The 18,972-nt window shown below is 40.9% G+C and overlaps 1 protein-coding gene across 27 annotated transcripts in view; it reads right to left on the bottom strand.

Moving 5' to 3' along the window:
* The window catches only part of PTK2 (protein tyrosine kinase 2), a 164,160-nt gene that overhangs the window by 128,707 nt on the left and 16,481 nt on the right, over nt 1–18,972 (bottom strand). For 19 of the 27 annotated variants that reach the window (XM_086466092.1, XM_086466089.1, XM_086466086.1 and 16 more), the window contains exon 1: nt 6,667–6,861. In XM_086466092.1, coding sequence (XP_086322218.1) covers nt 6,667–6,861 — 195 coding nt within the window. Of the gene's footprint in view, nt 1–6,666; nt 6,894–18,972 lie in introns of those variants that run through there. The other 8 variants (XM_086466107.1, XM_086466109.1, XM_086466108.1 and 5 more) reach the window with 4 other exon arrangements.

The following is an 18,972-nucleotide window of genomic DNA, read 5'->3' as shown; positions in this document are numbered from 1 at the left end:
GTTATAATTACTCTGACTATGACAGTACCATAAACCTTTTTTATACTGCTTACATTTGCAGGTCCACAGTTCTGAGTTCTTGATAGTTTTTTCAAGTTCTCAGATGGGAGGCCCACATTAACTAACAATACAACTGTGCCTTGTCTCCTGGTACAAAGCATGTAGGCATGCAGAGAAGAAAAGGAAGGAAAAAGAGGTAAATGGTATCTATTTTCTAGCTCTTTCACTAGATCAGGAATGATTTTATTGAAATCATTTTATACATTTCTACATGTATCTAATTGATGTGAGAAATCAGTGTGCTCCAGTCTGCTTCTATACATCAAAAAGTTCCACTGCCTCAAAGCACACATTACTGTATACATGTAGAAATTAGCTTTGGATATGTAACTATTGCTGCACACAGCAGACTTCTGTAACACCAAAAATACTTACCTGGCACTGTTTTGAGTCCTGTTAGTGTTCACAAGCTCTTTCCACAGAACTTTGCGTGACCAACCTGCTATCCCTGCACTATATTATCATAAGAATCTATTTTGAAAGAGAAACCCAGTAGACGCTCAGTTTAGGAGTGTGACAGTGTGCTCATCTCCGCCCTCCCAACCTGCCCTTTAATTCCTGTAACCCTGCTCAAGTGATAACCGCCAGCAGCGGTTGTAATGGATGCGTCTGATCGTGATGGATGCATCTTGTCGTGGTGTCTGCATCCAGCTCAACGTGGATTCAGGGGAGACAGATAACACAATAGCCATGGGCTAGTTGAGCCTGCGCCAAACAAAATACGGCTGGTATGCAAATATGACTAAGTCAATCATCTTATTCCACAAGCAGTTGACAGCCCAGAGCCTGCTGAGCCCTCCTGTGTGGCAGCAGGCTGCATGCCAGGATCTGCCCTTGAGTAGGGATGCCTCTCAAGGTTACTCCTCGAGGTTGAGAGAATTCTCATCACGTCAGATACTTGGTAAGTGAATTGGGAATAAGCGTGCTGAAACTCTGAAATCTTAGCTAAGTGATGCAAGGGATTGATTGTGCACATATAATCCTTTTGGCATAAACCATTCACCAAGTCTGGGACTGGGGCCGGATCCAGCTGCACCTCAACTCCCCTCTGAGAAGGAGTTTAGCACGCAAAGGCATCCTGAACCTCATGACTCAGCGGGAGGGTCTCCTGATGCTTTTGTCTGACCCTGTCCTCTACGCAGTAAGTAATCGAGTGTACCTTGCCATCGAATCGTGTTAAACCACTGTCGCATTTACTACCAAACTTTGTTAAATTGCTGTTTTGTATCAACAAACATTGCTACTTCTCCCTGATGAGTGCTGTTTTATATCAATAAACATTGCTACTTCTCCCTTATGAGTGAAGTGTATCGTTCCATCTGCAACAAGGAGGAATCAAGAAGCAATAAAGCATATCTGGCCCATTCAGCAGTTGGAAAGCGGTGTTCAACTTCTGGCTACCTGTAGTCAATCAGAATCAGTTACGGTGTAGACCAGCTCTGCTCCAGACTAGCCACAGCATCTGCTGCCTTTCGTCCAGCTACCGGGTCAAAATAAGGTGAGTTTGAAAAAGGGGAGAGACTTGGGAGGACAGAGATGAAGGTGAATGGGTGGAATCGTGGCTAGAAGTTAAGTCTTCTCAGCAACTGAGATTAGACTGACAAGCCTTTTGCCCTTTTTCAAGACAGGCAATATCCTTCTTGAGAAGTGTCTGGAAACCAGGAATGCTGCAGTGGATGATGAGGGATGCTCATAAATAAGACTTTAATACCCAATTCCCTGGTGATGCAGTAACACTGCAGTGCCAGCATAAACAGGCATTTTCTTTCTTCCCCCAGTCCTCTCTGTTGTGTCAGTCTGCGAGATGATGCAGCTAACAAGACTGCAGAACTGATCTGGATTTCAAACAACACTAAAACAATCATTCATTTTAACTTGGACTGAGCTTGCCAAACAGCCACAACACCTACGCCTATGAGAAAACAAACAGCAAGAAGGAAGCTGGCATGTCTGCCGGAAGAAACACATGTCTAACTAGGATGTATCCTTTAAATCGTAGACCTTTGCACTAGAGACTCTTTCCATTCCTCCACCGCAAACTGAATCTCCAATCAAATACCCAGGTCTCCTGTATTACTGGGTAAAAGGACAGCCACACGAACTGGATTGAATGGGAGAGACAAAAATGAAAAAAAGCAAGCAATAAATACTAACATAGTAATGCAGTTTAATAAACTGCTTTAGAGGTGTCTCGGGTTGAATGTGCTTCAGCTCTTCTCCTCCCAAAAAATTCAAAATAGGGAACTGACCGGAATACACAGTCTTCCAGCCCTGCACCCATGCCTTTTCCTGTGAAAAATAAGATTCTGCAGGTGAGTAGCAAAGCTGATGAATTTGCTCTGGTCTTTTTCCATGATGTAGGGATAGGCCAAAGCCTGGGCATCCCCTTGACTTCCTTTTTTTTTTTTTTAAGTTAGATACATCCTTATCCATAGCTAAGGATGCTGTTGGTTTTTTATTCAGCTTTTTTAATTCTTACTCTGTTACCATCAAAGAAGCCAACATTTCAGTGTGGCACTGCATAGAAAAGGGGGAAAAAGACATCTGAACAACAAACAGGTTAAGAAAGCCCTGGACACCGTATCTTTATTTGTCAAAGAGTTCTAACCATGCTTCTCTCTAACTCCAGAAATAAGGGTAGAGCTGACAGCTGAAAATTTTAAGCCAGCTGTATCCAGTTTATGTTTTAGACAGTCTTACAAATTGGAAGAAAATAAACCTGTGTAAGAATCAAGGTACGACACACAATTGGCAATAACCTGGTTTGATATTTCTGGCTGTAATTTCCACATAAATAATGCCACTTTTGTGTCTCACAACTACTATTCAAGAATCAAGGATAAGCTTTAAGGGCTAGAAGTTTAAATGACGGTGTAGTGGACACAAACTGGGCACCTCTGGGGTGGGAATGCAGACCATGGAGCAGACCTGCTTTTCGCTGAAAGCCATCCGTAAGGGCTGACACACAAGGTTTCCAAATGTCTGTTTTCCAAAACCAGCCAACCCTTCCCTACCCCCTCAATCCGCTAAATGCAGTGCACTCATTGCTTTATCAAATACAGTTACAATTCTGCTTCAACCACATCTTCTGAAAACAGGAAGGTGATTTGCTTGTAACTGCGGATCAAGACACAGCGGCTGTGTTTACTTTCAGCAGAAACCAGGACACAGAGCGAACCTGAAACCAAAGAAATTCCATCTCAGCAACACCCACCTACTTGCATGCCACACCTGAGGCTGCGAACAGGGCAGAGCATGCCCTGCATCCTCTCCAGCCCCAAGCCTGCAAATCTCTCTTTGTGAATATGCACGTAGACAAGACATCCAAACTGAAGCCATACCAAGATAAACAGGGAAAATAAACAGCCTTTCTTTCTCTGGCAAATGCATGGCTATGTATACACTGCATTTGCAGTCACAAAGTCTTTTTTTATTTCTTTTGGAAAGAAGCATGGCTTCAGTATAATACCAAGGAAAAAAGGGTAAAGAGAGTATGCCAGTTCTTTGAAATCCAAGAAAGCATTTCCAAGAATTGAAAAGCTGCCCTTGAATCCACTGCAGAATACAGACTCATCCCGCAGAGCAAACAGCTGTCTTTGAGCGACTAAATCCATCCAGAATAAGCAGAGGTCCACAGCCAGAAGTACTCCTCAAGGCAAAGCCTACATATAGCCACACTGTTGTCTTGGTTAAAGATATTTCAAGTCAAATAGCAAGGAAATCATAACTTTAGTCTAGCCACTGAAGAGACTCTTAACAGAAAGCTAAATTCTGTTCACCTGAGTTCAACCTTTCATGAAAAGGGTTTCCCCTCACGATCAAGGACTTGTGTACAAGGTATATAGCTAGAGCACTGTTCCCACTCTACTCTTAGGAAGTCATAAAATGTTTAATTTTTTTAAAAGGGAAAAGGACCTTTCCTCACTTCTTTGACTGTCAAGCAGATCCTTTCCATTGTCAGAGCCAAACTTGACTTTGTCAGAAACAGATGATGTTAGAAATCACAAACCAGGCAAGAAAATTCCACCCTTACTTTCCCTTGGTATTAGCACATTCCACAAAGTCCTCTGCTTTACCAGCAGAAATACCTTTAATTGGCTCTTCTGGAGATTTCAGACAAGTCTGACTTCCTTTGAGTACTGGAAAGGTTCCTCGGCTATCGTCCCAGAAGCTGTGCTAACCAGGGAGTAGCCTTGAAAAAATCTTTTTCTTTCCCTTTTAACTGTAGAGCTGTCTCAGACATCCACATCTGAAGTCTTAAAGAGCTCCTTGGAAACAAGCCAAAGGCCAAACCCAACACCAGTCTCTTCCTCAGTTTGTAATCCAGAAGAAATGGAAGGCCTATTGCAGAAGTCTCCTCCACAAAAGGAGGGTGGGTAAAACTAAGGCATAGAAACCTTAAAGGCTATTTTAATCTTAAATTATTCAGCTTGGGCGAACAGCAGTCATTCCAATGGAATGTAGACTTGTACTCCAACAAGAGTTTACTGTTTCTAAAATAAATGTCAGGACATGGTAATACATCAGTGCTAGATCTTTACTGTGGAGTACCTGCACATTCAACAGTCATTGTCCCAATTTAAAAAGATAAAAAGAGAACCACATTTATTAAAAGAACAAAGTTTAACAGCAACCCATCATGTTCTTCTTTATCAGGAAAGGAGAACACCACAAAAATCCCATTACTTTTAGAAGCAACTATCCAATTAAATGTGCATATAAGAAAACTAAAAATTAAGGCAAGCCTCAAGTAACTGCTACTTGCCTGTTCCTTTGATCCTGCTTTTATAAAAAATATGACACATTTTTACTTAAAACAAGGACATGTAACTGCAAATCGAACTGAATTTCTTACAGGGATTGTAAGTTTTGAATCCTTAAATCTCACAACCACAGGTATTTTTGAGCTGGAGAAACCAGCGATGTAATCTCTGCTTTTGTTCTTCAAGATAACCTCCATTTCAAGCACCATATACAGAACCCTAGACATACATCCACAGTAGAGGCTTGCAACGTTAAAAACATACTGACACATAGTTTTTATTCCCTTGTACCAAGTAATACACTTAATGAAACAAATCAATCACATTAGATATATCAAACCACTATACTTAAGCCAGGGAGCAAAGATGCTTCAAGCGGCACCTACAGAACCCTATTCATGTAAAATAAGTGTATGCTATTGATGATAATCATTACTGATGTGATACCTCTAACCTGTCTGCTCACTAAGTTATCCCTCAACATAGACATGAGCTTATTAAATTGACAAGAGACAGATTTTTCTGATCATCACTACTGAAAATCCCTGAATTTCTCAGGTCTACGGTCACTGTTGTAAGATCTACTCCACTTAGGAATGCTGTTAGGTCTTCTCATATGCAGCCATGCTAGAAAATAAACAGTAGGAAAGGAATAGAAAACACTTAAAACTCTTTAGTTGTTTTTACTTGGCTTTCTCTTGCACAAAGGAAACTTAAGCAGAAGGAGACAACAGGTCTTCTTAACTCTGACAACTCTCTCCCTTTAGCAGATTGGAATCGCGTCTCCGCAGTGGAATTTGAAGTACCGTGCAGAGAATATAAATGTTGGAAGGAACGAGCAGATGGGAACCTGTTTCTACAGCAAGAACCTCACAGAACAAAACAACCCCGCGTATCACCTACCACCTCGCAAGATTCTGCTCTTGAAGGATAATTAAAAAACAAGCAAGTCACAAAGTTTTAAAAGTGTTTGACATGTTGAATTGAGCTTCATTTCAGTTTAAATACGGCAACACCTCAAAAATTGAAAGACTAAGTGTAGCAAATGGTAAGTAAAGGTAAGCTTCAGAATAAACACTGCTTTTTCATGCATACGTAACATTTCCACATACCTCTAAGATTACAGATACTTAAAAGCTATTCTTAAAAAAAATCCCAACCTTTGCGGTTTTTGCATAGACTAACTGAAGGACCACACTGTATAAATACAAGCTGCAGGCAACTACCGGTGGGGAGGGGAAAAAAAAGGGACTTACTGGGGGGAGAAAGGTCTCTTCAACTCAATTTCCCCACACTGTCGGGGAATGAGTTTCCGAACAAGACTTTTTTTTTTAGTCATGTATACATTACATTTAAACATTTTATACACGTAAATATACACATCCTACATTTAAACATGCAAAACATTTTTTTTTTTTTTTAAAAAAACCAACATGAAAAGTGTCATTTAATGTCACCTTCATTACAGCTCTCATCCCTACCATTAGGTGTCATGCAGGCTTTTGGGGCGTATAAAGTGGTAAAAGTCAACTGACATACATGAGTAGTGGTATCTCGACTGCTAACCACGGTTCTAAATGTAAAGCTTCTATTTCACAAAAATGGGAAGAGTTCTTATTTCTTTAAGATAACACACAATCATCAAGTTTTTTTGTTCTCAAGCGAAGCTGGTACCACTTAAAGCTTTTTTCTTAAGTTACTCACAATATACAACAGGTAACAATTCTTTTAAAATAAGCCACAGAATGTCTGTGTTTGCTTCCAGACGTTTACCTCCCATTTTTTGACCATGAAGTTAACACTTAACCCAAAGATGGCAAGAGAATGCTAAAAACAGACTTACTCGGACATCAGTAGCATCTCCATGTCGGATAATGCTGGCCCACGTTGTCGGTTCACTGCTGTTTTCAAAGTAGTGAAAAACCTTTAAGACTCGTTCCATGGCCCCTGGGGAACGCTCCATCCCAGTACTGAGGTGTGTCTTTGCACTTGAACTTGGTGTATGGTTCAAGTTTGGATCAAGGTAAGCTGCTGCCATGGTTTTGCTAGATGCTAGGTATCTGTCATATTCTAGGAAAGGGAAACAGAAGATAAATTAGTTTCAGTTATACTTCAATCTTACATTGATTCATACAAAGCATTTATTGGCAATCCATAAAGACTCATTTTTAAAGGACACATAGGTGCCTTTTTTGGAATCCCTTCCTAAAATAGTCACACATCTACAAACACGGAAAACCTATCCAGATGACTGCTAGAGAAACTGGAAGCCCCTTGGAGAAAGTGATCTGAATTTGAACAAAACAATCATTAACAAAAACGGTATCTTAAGCACAGCTTCTTCCTTTAGTTTCTCTGTGACTTAACCCAGGCCCCGGCCAAAGCCTTCAAGACCAAATAGCACCTTCCAGTTTTAACAGGAGTTCCCATCCCTGAAATCTGCCACGTCTGAGGATCAGCATAAGAAAACCCTGACAGCCCAGTCACTGCAGGCTCTCTACCAAGAAGGCACACACCAACATCAGGCTCTCCTGTTTAAGGCTAAGACACTGTCACATCACTTGTTTTGTGCTATTTTGGGAACTCGTGTGACTCAAAACCATCCAGGGCTAAACTCATTATTCAGTGAGGAACCGTTAAGAATGCCACTGTCCCTCCTCTCACCAACTACTAAGTAAGTGGCTAAGTTTTATCAAGGACTAGCGCGGTTTCCAAGTGATTTCCAAGTCTCATGGCAAAAGGCATGGACCATAGTATGAGTCCGCATCTCAAAGAAAGAAAGAAAAAAATGTCTCTTGGCTACTGTTGCAAATTAGTCAGCCACAAGCAGATGGTGTCTGAGAAATCAATGCAGTACAAGAGAAAAAGAGCAAACAATACCTCCTCCCTCTCCCGACATACTCTCAAGCATCATTCCAGTCTGCTGGCTGGAAAGTGCAAAGAACTGCAGGGCTTTGCTCCAGGGCTTGGACAAGTGCACCGAGCCTTCTGTACCTCCTCCTCCTCACAGTGAGCAGCCAGTGGGAAGGCAGTTTTGGAAATCCTGAGATGTTAAAAATGAAATAAACTTGATCTTTTTGGCATAGTATTCTGAACGCCTTTCTGGTAGTAAAGCTTGCCTGTGAAATGGGGCTGGAGGAGAGTAAAACACTTCAGTACTGCTACTGAATGTCTGAGCTTAGTTTACTTCACTGCGAAGCAGAAGAGAGACCCACGCTTCCAGCTGAGCTCCCATAATGCCTGGCTGCCCTCAACAGAGCTTCAGCCACCAACCTGCCACCCACTGACCGCCCTCAACAGAGCTTCAGCCACCAACCTGCCACCCACTGACCTCCCTCAACAGAGCTTCAGCCACCAACCTGCCACCCACTGACCTCCCTGGCAACCGGTTCAGGAAAGCATCAGGACAAAAAAAATAAGGTGATTTGGTTTTCAGAGTTGGCTTAGTTTTATACCACAGCTGCCTGAAGGTGCCACAGATATTAGGCAAGCACAGAGGAAGAGCAGCAGAAGCAGCCGGTGGTCAGGGGCAGGAGAGGAGACCATCTCCCCTCCAGCAGCAGCTAGCCATTACACCAGTTCACCAGTAATATCAAACCACACCATGAGCTCAGCTAACAGGAATCTAGCATCCGTAATATCAAGGCTTGAAATCTTCAGACTGTAGATTACAACGTTTGCTAGAGGCTAAAAGAGGACTTGAAATCTAACACAACAATCTTAAGTGTCTACCTACTTCAGACCCACAAGACAAAGAGGAAACAGCCCATCTGCACAGAATGTCTTTACCTCTTGAATAAATGCTTGAATTGCATGCATCCAACAGAACTGTAAGAACTTAAAACTGGCAGCACTGGGTCAGACAAAAGGCCTCTAATGTGCTGCCCTGGGGGAAGATGGTAAGATCAAGCCAAGGAGACACTTCTCCCAAACACTCCCCCAGGGCCTGACCCTTAAGGGACTTGTCCCATCTGCCAAGAGCTATCTTAGTTTCACATCCCTGTTGTCTCTGAAAACTCAAGAAACCATGATAGCTTTTATACCTTGCTTTATTGCGCTCTTTTCTGGCAATCAGGACGAATGTATTGAGCCAGCCTTACGCCCACATTACAACCTTTCCTCCCATCCACCCCACACCAACAGATACAGCTCCAAAAATGCCGTGAACCCCTCTAGCCATGCTGCTCTTGACTTATCCTCACCAAAGGAGCTTGCGAGTTGTTTTTCTATAAACCACGACCTGAGAGCTGAAACATGTATAAAAATCTCCCCTGTAGCAGACCAATACCAAGAAGACATGACTGTACATGCTCCTAACTACAGGGATCCTCTCCTGTAAGGTTAAAATAGCCATCGTGAAACTCCAAAAGTCTGCAGGGTGGGGAGTCTCATCAGAACAAATTCACGCAGAGGAAGCCCTTCAACAGTGCAACTGCTAGGAAAGAAACAGCAGTTTTCAGGCTCAGGCATGGGCCACATCTGCATTATGTTCGGCCTCCTTCAGGACAACCTACCCTACCTCAAAGTCACTAGTAAAAACGCTAGGCTTTATTTCAAGCTTACATAGATGAAAGGCAGGAAAAACTGCTACAAACCAAAACAAGATGAGCAATTTTTTTTTTGTAAAGGAGAACTAAAAAAGCCTTTAATTAATTTGCCATATTCCATCCACTTGACATACACATTCATCAGGTTTTATTTGGCAGAAAGAGAATAGGGAGAAAAGCTACAGGAAAATACCAAAACAAGCATTTGGAAGATGTCTGAGCACAGACTTAATATGGACATCCCTTGGGAACAGCAAACAGAAAAGCAATGAAAGACATCAGTTTCTACATACAGAAGTGCTCTCAGGCAGCATAATTTCAATTGACAGGCAAAACACTATTACAATTTATTTCATATTCATCACACGGAGGGGAAAATGTGGACTCACACATCAGACTGACCATACTGGGTACAGGGTATTGTCAGTTTTCCCAAGATTTTATGGGACAGACATTTTTAAAGGTAAAACAACCCCCTACACAAAACCGGAAAAGCAGTTTTCCTTCAGAATTTGATCGTCATTGTGTACTCGCAACTTCTTTAAAAAATCCCAATGCTTACTATATGAGGTACCAAAAAAGCAATAAATTTGGTAGCTCAAGGTACAGAAACATGCCATATCTCCAGTTATGGACCTATTAACATTCCCATTAAAACCAGCCCCTGGGTTTGAATTTGTAATATGACTGCAAAACTCTGCCTCAGGCCAAAACTTTGTAAAACACAGCAGCTCTCCATGCAAAGGTAGTTAAACAACTATTTTACGAGATCTGCTTGGTTGCTGTACAAAGAAAGCTAAGGTTACAAGACTAGGATGTTTATCGGGCTCTTCTAAATTCAAACCAGACTGGTTGGAAATCCTACCATTACAGATCTCGGTTTAAAGAGCAGCTTTAGTCCTCTTAGTGTTAAAAAGACAAGTAGTATGCTAATATGGAGCAGAAACAAACTACAGTCAATTAAAAGAAGGTAGATTTAGATTAGACATAAGTACCAAATTTTGTACGATGAGGGTGGTGAGACACTAGAACAGGTTGCATCGCTGGATGCCCCATCATTGAAACTGCTCAAGGTTGCACAGGGCAACCTAAGCAACCTGATCTAGTGAAAGGTGTCCCCGCCCATGGCAGGGGTGTTGGATCAGATGATCTTTAAAGGTCCCTCCCAACACAAACCACTGTACAATTCTACACTGTATATGGAGACTTAATTCTGATGTATTTTATTGGATGTTGTGGTGAAAAAAAGAGCCTAATGGTCTAAAATCAACTGTGGTCAAACTTGTTTGTATGTGAAGTTGTGTGCCTGCTATCCCTTTGAGCTTCCAAGGGTAAAGACTATTGTTCTCCCAGTGCTCACGCTTTAGAAAAAAACACCCGTATTTCTTCAGTACTGTAAAGACTGATTCCAAGGTTGCGGGGGAGGAGTGAAGCAAACCAATCCTGGCCTGGTGATATTTCGTGGGTCTGCTAAGATGCTGCAGTTGTTACCAGACTATGGTGCGTGCTGTTGTTCAGACGATTTGCTGTATTGTGGCAGAGTACCTGAGGTTTAGGAAAGTGTATGGGAGACAGATTAGAAGATAAAGGTTTTCAGAAAGAAGGAAAAAACCCAACCACAAACAAACAAAAAACCCAAACCAAAACAAAAAAATCATCAATCACTGCACTTCACAGCTTCTCAAATCAATTAGAAGAAAGCACTGTTTACCTTTTTTGTGCTCCTTTTTTGTTTTTATACAATTCAGTTTTGAATACCTGCCATTTGCATTACTTAGGTACCAGTTACATCAGGGGAGTATAATAAAAGTTGGTTTATTTTCTCAAAAAACCCCACAAAACTATGAGATAAGTAATCGAATCCTTCTAGAAATCATATGCTGCTCAGTGTGACTCCTGCTGACACATCTTATGAGCACTGCATATTCTGCATTTACTAACTACATCAGGAACAAAGTCAGTATTACGACTTACCAGCAGCACCATCAAAGTTCAAAGTTACATTTCACTACCAGCCCCGAGTACTTAGAAACTAAATCATTTCCACTAATGAGACAAAGGTAAAAATACTTAAATCAATTAACTAAAAACTGATTAATAAACTGATAGAAAAGTTAAAGTAGTCTCATAAGGGAAATCATTTCAATGCCAATCATGTCTTCAACATTAGCAGCTTGATAATACATTAATAATAAAAAAATACACAAACCTGTTCCTCAGACTAGCATTGGCAAGTGGCCAACAACACCACATTACAAGTTCATGTTAGAAGGAACCAAGCTGTAATTATTCACAGTGTGACTTCACGTTGTCCTTTGTAGATATCATGGAATTTTATAATGTTGCTCAACCTCCGTATTCTGATCCCCATCTCAGGCTTGAAGGCATCAACATCTATGAGCTAAAGCCCCTTCCAGGTTGCATTTCTGCAAAATAACTTGGTCCATCTCAATTCAAACCTATAAAAATCTTTATACACAAGAATGTATAAAATCTGTTAAAATATATATGACTATGCAAAATTGCTATAAAAATTCAGAGTTCATTTCTTTCTCTAGTCCTAGTGTCATAATTCTGCAAGACTTGAAATACTTTAAAATACTGAAGTTATTAAAAGAAATAAAACCCTTTAGGTTACTTGCATCCTCAATAAACAATGCTGCTTTACCAGAGTGGCTGGGTGGAAAGCAGCTTTGCAGAGAAGAAACTGGAAGTCCTGGTGGACCACAAGCAACGTGGCCTTGCAGCAAAGGTGGCCACCAACCTCCTGGGCTGCGTTAGGTGGAGCACTGCCAGCAGGTCGAGGGAGGTGATGCTTCCCTTTATTCAGCAGTGGTGAGGGGCATCAGGAGTGCTGTGCCCAGTGCAAGAGAGAGACATGGACATAACGGAGACAGTCCAAGGAAGGACCACAAAGACAATTCAGGGATTCGAGCACCTGTCATACAGGGGGAGGCTAAGAGAGCTCAGATGGTTTGGCCTGGAGAGAGGAAGGCTCAAGGAGATCTTACAAATGTGTATAAATACCAGTAAAGCTGGAGCCAGACTGTTCCCAGTGATGCCCAGTGAGCACATGAGGCAATGGGCACAAAGTGATAAACAGGAATTCCTATTTAAATACAGGAGAAAGCTTTTGCACTCATGGGTGGATGAACACTGCCAACGGGTTGCCCAGAGAGGTTGTGGAGTCTCCATCCATGGAGATACTCAGATCACAACTGGACACAGCCCTGAACATCCTGCTGTAAGCTGACCCTGCTCTGAGCAGGGGGGGTTGGGCCAAACTGTCTCCACAGGCCATTTCCAACCTCAGCGATTTTGTGATTAAGACTAAATTGAGAATTTATTTCACACTCTAAATTCCTTAGAATTATCCATAATATATCTCACATCAGACAGTAAATATCTCATGAATTTCAAGCTCAATCAATTTTCACAGCTTGTATTAAATCCTGCTGTAGCTCACCTTGCAAGTATTAACTTGACTATCTCAACCTCACAGAAAGTAAGGATGTTAAATACATTTTTAAATATCTTCCCCATGACAAAGCTTTCAGGAGTCTGTGTTAGAGTTCGTACACTGCTTACTTTTGGTATGCCATCTCCTTATACATATATGCTAAAATCCTTCTTGGCATCCTTAAAAGATATGTTTCTTCTTAAAAAAGCAGTCAGTGTATTCAACTACATGTTGATGGTCATGTGGCAGGGTACACACTTGGGAGTACCTGGTTATGGCAACTGTCCCATTCCCAGAAGACCAGACAGAGTGGAACAGGGGAGAAAGCAAAGCGGTCAAAGCAGCACCCCCAAACACAGACATGCCACAGGGAAGCAGCAGCAAGCACGCTAGGTGTGCAACAAGGTTTTTTGCATTCACTGATGTTAACAACATTACACTTTTAAGGAAGCAGACTTAAGGATGAAACAGAGAAAACCATTAGGTTTGCAATTTCAAATTAGTGACAAACATAGAAAGAGAAGAGAAAGGTGTTGTTTTTTTTTTCCCTATTATCACTTTTGCCTTCAGAAACAGTCAACAATTTCTGCTGCTTCCATAAGTCACATTGGGAAGTCCCTGTTTGTTTCCTCCCGAGCTTATTTTTCTTGTTCTTCTTTCACCTAATGCTGACCTTCAAAACCAAAAGAAAAAAGCAGTAATCCTTTGTTCCACCTTAGACACCTTTCAGCTATATTCACTCCTCTTGGTAATTTTTGCTATGACTACATCCAAGAATGCATTTATTTCACTTGCTGCCTCTTCTCTGATCCCCTCCTGGTCACTGCTCTCTCCCCACTCCTCCAGATATATATGTATTTTTAAGTACATTACTTGCAGTCAAAAGCATTTATCAAAGCCCCCAGGTCAAAGTATAAAGCAGCCTTGACAGCCACATGAAATCACTGAGTTCTTAGTGTCTATTTCAGTTTAAACAGACACACCAAGTATTTCACTATATTGATATGAAATTGAAGAATGGCCAGGTACTGGCAATTCCTCTGAACACTTTTTTTTCCCCTGTAGAATATTGCATAAACAGTTACTAACTCTGTCTCAATACAGTTCAAAGCTGAAATGTATAGTTTTTCTTTCTTTGCAGAGTTAAGTATTTTAGAAATATTCTAGAAAAATCAGCATGAAAAGATAATACAGACCAAAGTCAAAACAAGTTTAGCAATGCATGTGGCCAACAGTGGAAAATTTATTTCAATTATATCAATGTTTTCGGAGATTAAACATTCAGGGGAGCATGAAGGAGGAATTCGGAGAAAGCATGACTGCAAGACCCATATGAACCAAAGCAATACAACAACCTTGGGCCTGTTAAACACAAGGCAAGCATATCTCTGCAAAATCAATTAAAAATATATGTATCACCTAAACTACTTGAAACAAGTGGCTATTCCAGGTACAGCTGCTATTAACACGGGATGTCTTTAGGACTTGTAAGTCACTTTTGCTAAGTGCTACAGAAGTGGCAGCCTGTGACTTGCGTAGCACTGCACCTTGGGGCCATGAGACACAAGAAGAGTTTCAGGGTACTGACAATCAGCTAAACCACTGGCACTGTTAAGCAGCAATTTGAATTTACCAAGATGTCTTGCCTCTCTCCATCCTGCGACATTCAAAACTGTACTCATCCTTCTCGCTAAGAATCCCACAGGATTAAGTCCTGATATACCTTAAACACCCAGTTTAACCTAATTTTACGGTAACATTGCATAATCTCCATTCCCAGCAATTCTCTTTGGAGTTGGCACCAATTTCTATTTTTAATATTACAAAAAATGTAATAACGAGGAAACATCAATCGTGTTGGGAATACAAGAAAATCAATGTCTGTATACGCTTTAATTAGAACAAGGTATCTAGCTAGATACTTGCCTAATTTCTCAATAGCACTCTGAACCTTCACTGTGGTCCCTTGGCACCACTGAAATCCAAGTAAACACTAATCTCCCCTTGTATCTTCTGTTGCTGAATTTCTCTAGCAAGTTGTAGATAATTTTATTGGTGCAGTTTTCTTAAAAAAGGCACCACAGAAATGAGCAAGTAAGAATTCTGTATTTTTAAAATAAAGAGTAAAATAAAAATCTATTTTTAAGTTGCACTACTGGCTGGCAGTAACCCTTCCTATGAACATCAAAACAAGAGAAAAGTAAGCCATACTAATTCAAACAATCTTTTCTAATGCTAGTTAGTGAAATATGGCTCTATGAAGGCCCTGCATAGCACAAGCTCTTCTTCTGAACAGCTTCAGAAGTCATCAGAAGCAGTGAGAGTTTACTGTCTTTCTAGACTAGTAAAAACTAACTAGAATTAGCGATAATGAAAGTGTGGAAATTAAACACTAGAATGCCTGAAACCAGAGGCAGCTAAGGAAAGTAGTAAGGTATTCTGGCTGTGCACTATCACAGCTTAACACATGTGGGCTTGGCTGCCATTTGACTTTAACCTGCCTTTCCTAGTTTTGCATTACTGAACAATACGATCCCAGTCCTATTTTTCAAAACACTCAACTATATAGGCTCTTAATTTTTAACCCCCTTAATACAGTTTTAACCAGAAGCACACATCGGATAAAAGGCACTTCAGTGCTCAGGAGGAACAGGGCATGACAACCATCATGTTGTTGCATTCCATGACAATGGCCTATTACAGAATTCGATGACCTGTAAAAAATTCTACTTAAGCTTCTTCTGGCTCAAGTGTTTTCTAAAGCCAGTAATTACAGCTCCTGGTATACAGGTAGAAATAAAGAATAAAGTGATTCTTATTCAAGTGATTGAAAGGAAGTTCAGTGTAGGCTGACCACAATAATTTTCCTAATTCGAAGCTTTTTGAGATTGTGCTTCTGTATATCTACACACACACACAAAATTAATGATTTTAAGAGTTGTGGTTGTTGGACCTGAGCACGTATCATGTGCCTCCTTGCATCCTCACATAAGATCTCAAAGAGCAGATAAATTGTGATATTCCCTTGGAACTCTTTAGGAATAAGGCTCTGGGCTCCTCAAGAGCTCAAGACTCTATACTGTGTTTGAAGACCTAAACACCACCCACATCATTCTTTAGCTAGGCATTTGTTTCTCCGCACCCAAAGACAGGAGAGTAAGCAGAACACGCTTAATTAGTCAAAGAAAAAAATCAGTAACTTCTCAAATATGGCATTTGATTTAACAGTCAACCCAAAGGCATCACGCCCAGCAAGAAACCAATTGGTGGCCCCCGGGATTCATGTACTGACGCAATCGTGAAAGAGGCATGTCTCCAAGCCTCTACTATGATCACTACTAAGACTCAGCACTTTGCTTAAGTCAAGCTAGGAGCAGACAGATACACACTTTATGGCACTGTGGCCCATTTCAAGATTTTAAACAAACAAACCAACCAACCCACAACAAATCTTCATATAGCCTTAAAAAGGCAATTTAAAACACTTAATCCACTCAAAACAGTACTTCGGGCCCCTCTCAGCCTCCTGGAGTCAATACCAATGATTCCTTCTTGCTTTGTGGTAGAATAAGGTTTATGAATTCTCTACCAGTACTTTCACCCTAGGCAGATCCTCTTCACATGCTGTGTAGGGCTGATTCTAAACTCAGGACCTCTTCCCTTTCACTCACTCTCTCACTGCAGCCGGAATTGTGCCTTGGACATAGTCCCTGTCCCCACACAACCAAGGACTTCTGTACTGGGCATTGCATATCTACTGGGAGGGGCATTCATGGTCTTTGTTGTTCTTAATAGCGATGAAGTTTATGCTACTGATTCTTGTGGGTTTTTCCAGGGAATAGTCCATTAAGCCTTCGAATAGAACCATCAACACTGAAAAGCTCTGAAGACCAGTATCATCCAAGAAAACACCTTTGGCCCCCACTGGAGGCATTTTTCAGTCTTTTACCTCCTATTTACTAACACAGGGCTGCTGAACCTTCCTTGAATTGAGATTAAAGCAGCGTGTTCAGTATACTAGAGGTCCTGAGGGTCAACATTTGCACCGTATTGAGAAATTCACAGTTTTAAGGGAAAGCTGTCGCTTTGGTAACTAGATTAGGATACACAGTGAGTTCAGAATGGGGGTTTCCTCTATTTGCAATAAATGGGGACAGAATACAGACAACCGCTTACCCAACAACTCATTCTTTTTTTCCTATAACCATCTCCAATATATATGTTGGATCAGCCAAAGATTTAGCTTTGCATGAGATACAAGCCATCAAAAAGGTTAGGACCTCTGAGTTGAAGACAGTAACAGCTGTAATTAGACCATTCTATTGCCAACTGAGTCACTATTTCCTTAAGTTTTTAAACAAGGAAGAAAAAAACATTCCTAAACTAGGCATTAATCAGCTGAAATACACTTACTTTAGGGCTTCCTCAACAAAGTTCTCTGAAAGAGACACTTAATACTTCAAAGGATAAGATGCTGGTCTGTGGCAGAAAAATTAATTGGAATCCAGAAGCGCTGGGTTCAAGCCCCTACAGCAAGACAAGCTTTGTTATAATTAAGCTTCATCACTTCAAGTTTTGTCACTTCGAATTGCGGAAGAAACGCAGGAACATTTCGAGAACACTCAACCACAGTACATGTGGCACTGTTTTCCTCTCCCCTCCGTCCTTCCACAATAGGGAGTATCCTGGGTCAAAACCACACCGTGCTTTGCAACGCATGGGCAATAAATACAACACAGCCTCTGCCACAATGAGCTTCAGCCTGTTCCATTAAAGCAACTGCTTGTGTTGTTTCAACTAGTCCATCTCATCCCACCTGAACAAATCCAGGTATTTATCAGTTACTGACAGTTATCTAATTTCAAACAACTTGGAATGAAGTCAGACATATTAGGTAATTCAATTGCCACACGTTTCAAAAAAAAAATATCAGTAGCAAACCTCAGTCCTCGCATGTTCTTTGACAGCCCATCAGCCGGGGAATAGGCACAAACATAATGACAGATCTATCGGCACTCCCTTGGGTCCAAACCCACCAGTGTGTGCTGTCCCTCATCACGTGAAATGATCAAAGGACACAAGGGATGACCAGTGTAACATCTTGACCATGAAGGTCAAGAAACTAGGGCAAACCTGGAGAAATCAAGTCAGCAGATTTCACTACCTCCACATGAATTTATCGCATCTTTCTATAATATATTTGATCACAGCATTAGGACGACTCCCCTAGAAACAATAAATCGATTCCCCCCAACACAGTGATGAAACACGCAATTTGTGTACAACAATCTGACCATTTGCAGAAACAGCAGGTGGTAATGTATTAAGTTGGTGTTACACAAACAAGACACATCCGTAAGCCAACAATGCAGACAGAGCTGTCAAGCCAATCTTCCTTCAATCCCTATTAGAACATACAGAAATATCAGTTTGGGGGGCTACTTAAACACGTGTTCTGGTTTTTTTTTAAAGCCCAAGTTTTACTTGGCCTGAAAATACAATCTCTTACAAGAGGATCTGGTAATTAAAACACCTTTGCACACGAGCTTCAGGAAGTAAAGAGTTTTTAGATATTTGCAATCTGTGCTCAATATGTTTAAACTCCCTTTTAAAAGAAGTACTTCATAGTAACTAAAGAGAAAATAGAAAAACAGTCTCTTTCAACAAGGAGTACATGTGTTTTCACATGTATGAAAATACATACACTTCTGCACAGAACCAAAATACTGTTCAGTTGTGGTAACACACCCTCCACACTACAAAATTTTTTCCACACAGTATTATTTCACAGGCTGGAGGCACCTACTGTCACTTGAACCCCTACACAGACTGGTACAGTAGCTAGCTCTAAGAAAAATGACACAAAGGGACAAAATATTAAGTATTTCAACTGAAGGACACGGTATTTCATTGCATTGTTAGTTTTGGCCTGAAACTGGGTCTTCAGATCTTTGTAATTTGTGAGAGATTCTGTCAGTGCTTACTGAAGGAAGGTGTGAGTTTCTAGTATCTTCAGCATCATACAATCTCTTGCCAGCAGAGAACCCCAAGGTGCAGTACAGGAGAACGGAATTTCTACCACATCTTGAGTACTGCCCAGAAAGTCCAGAGAAGTACAACTATAATGATGATTAATCATCAT

The sequence above is a fragment of the Leptosomus discolor genome, chromosome 5 (assembly GCF_034619465.1).
Source record: "Leptosomus discolor isolate bLepDis1 chromosome 5, bLepDis1.hap2, whole genome shotgun sequence".
NCBI lineage: Eukaryota > Metazoa > Chordata > Aves > Leptosomiformes > Leptosomidae > Leptosomus > Leptosomus discolor.
The sequence above is the reverse complement of the archived record's forward strand: the minus strand, read 5'-3'. Positions and strand labels throughout refer to the sequence as shown.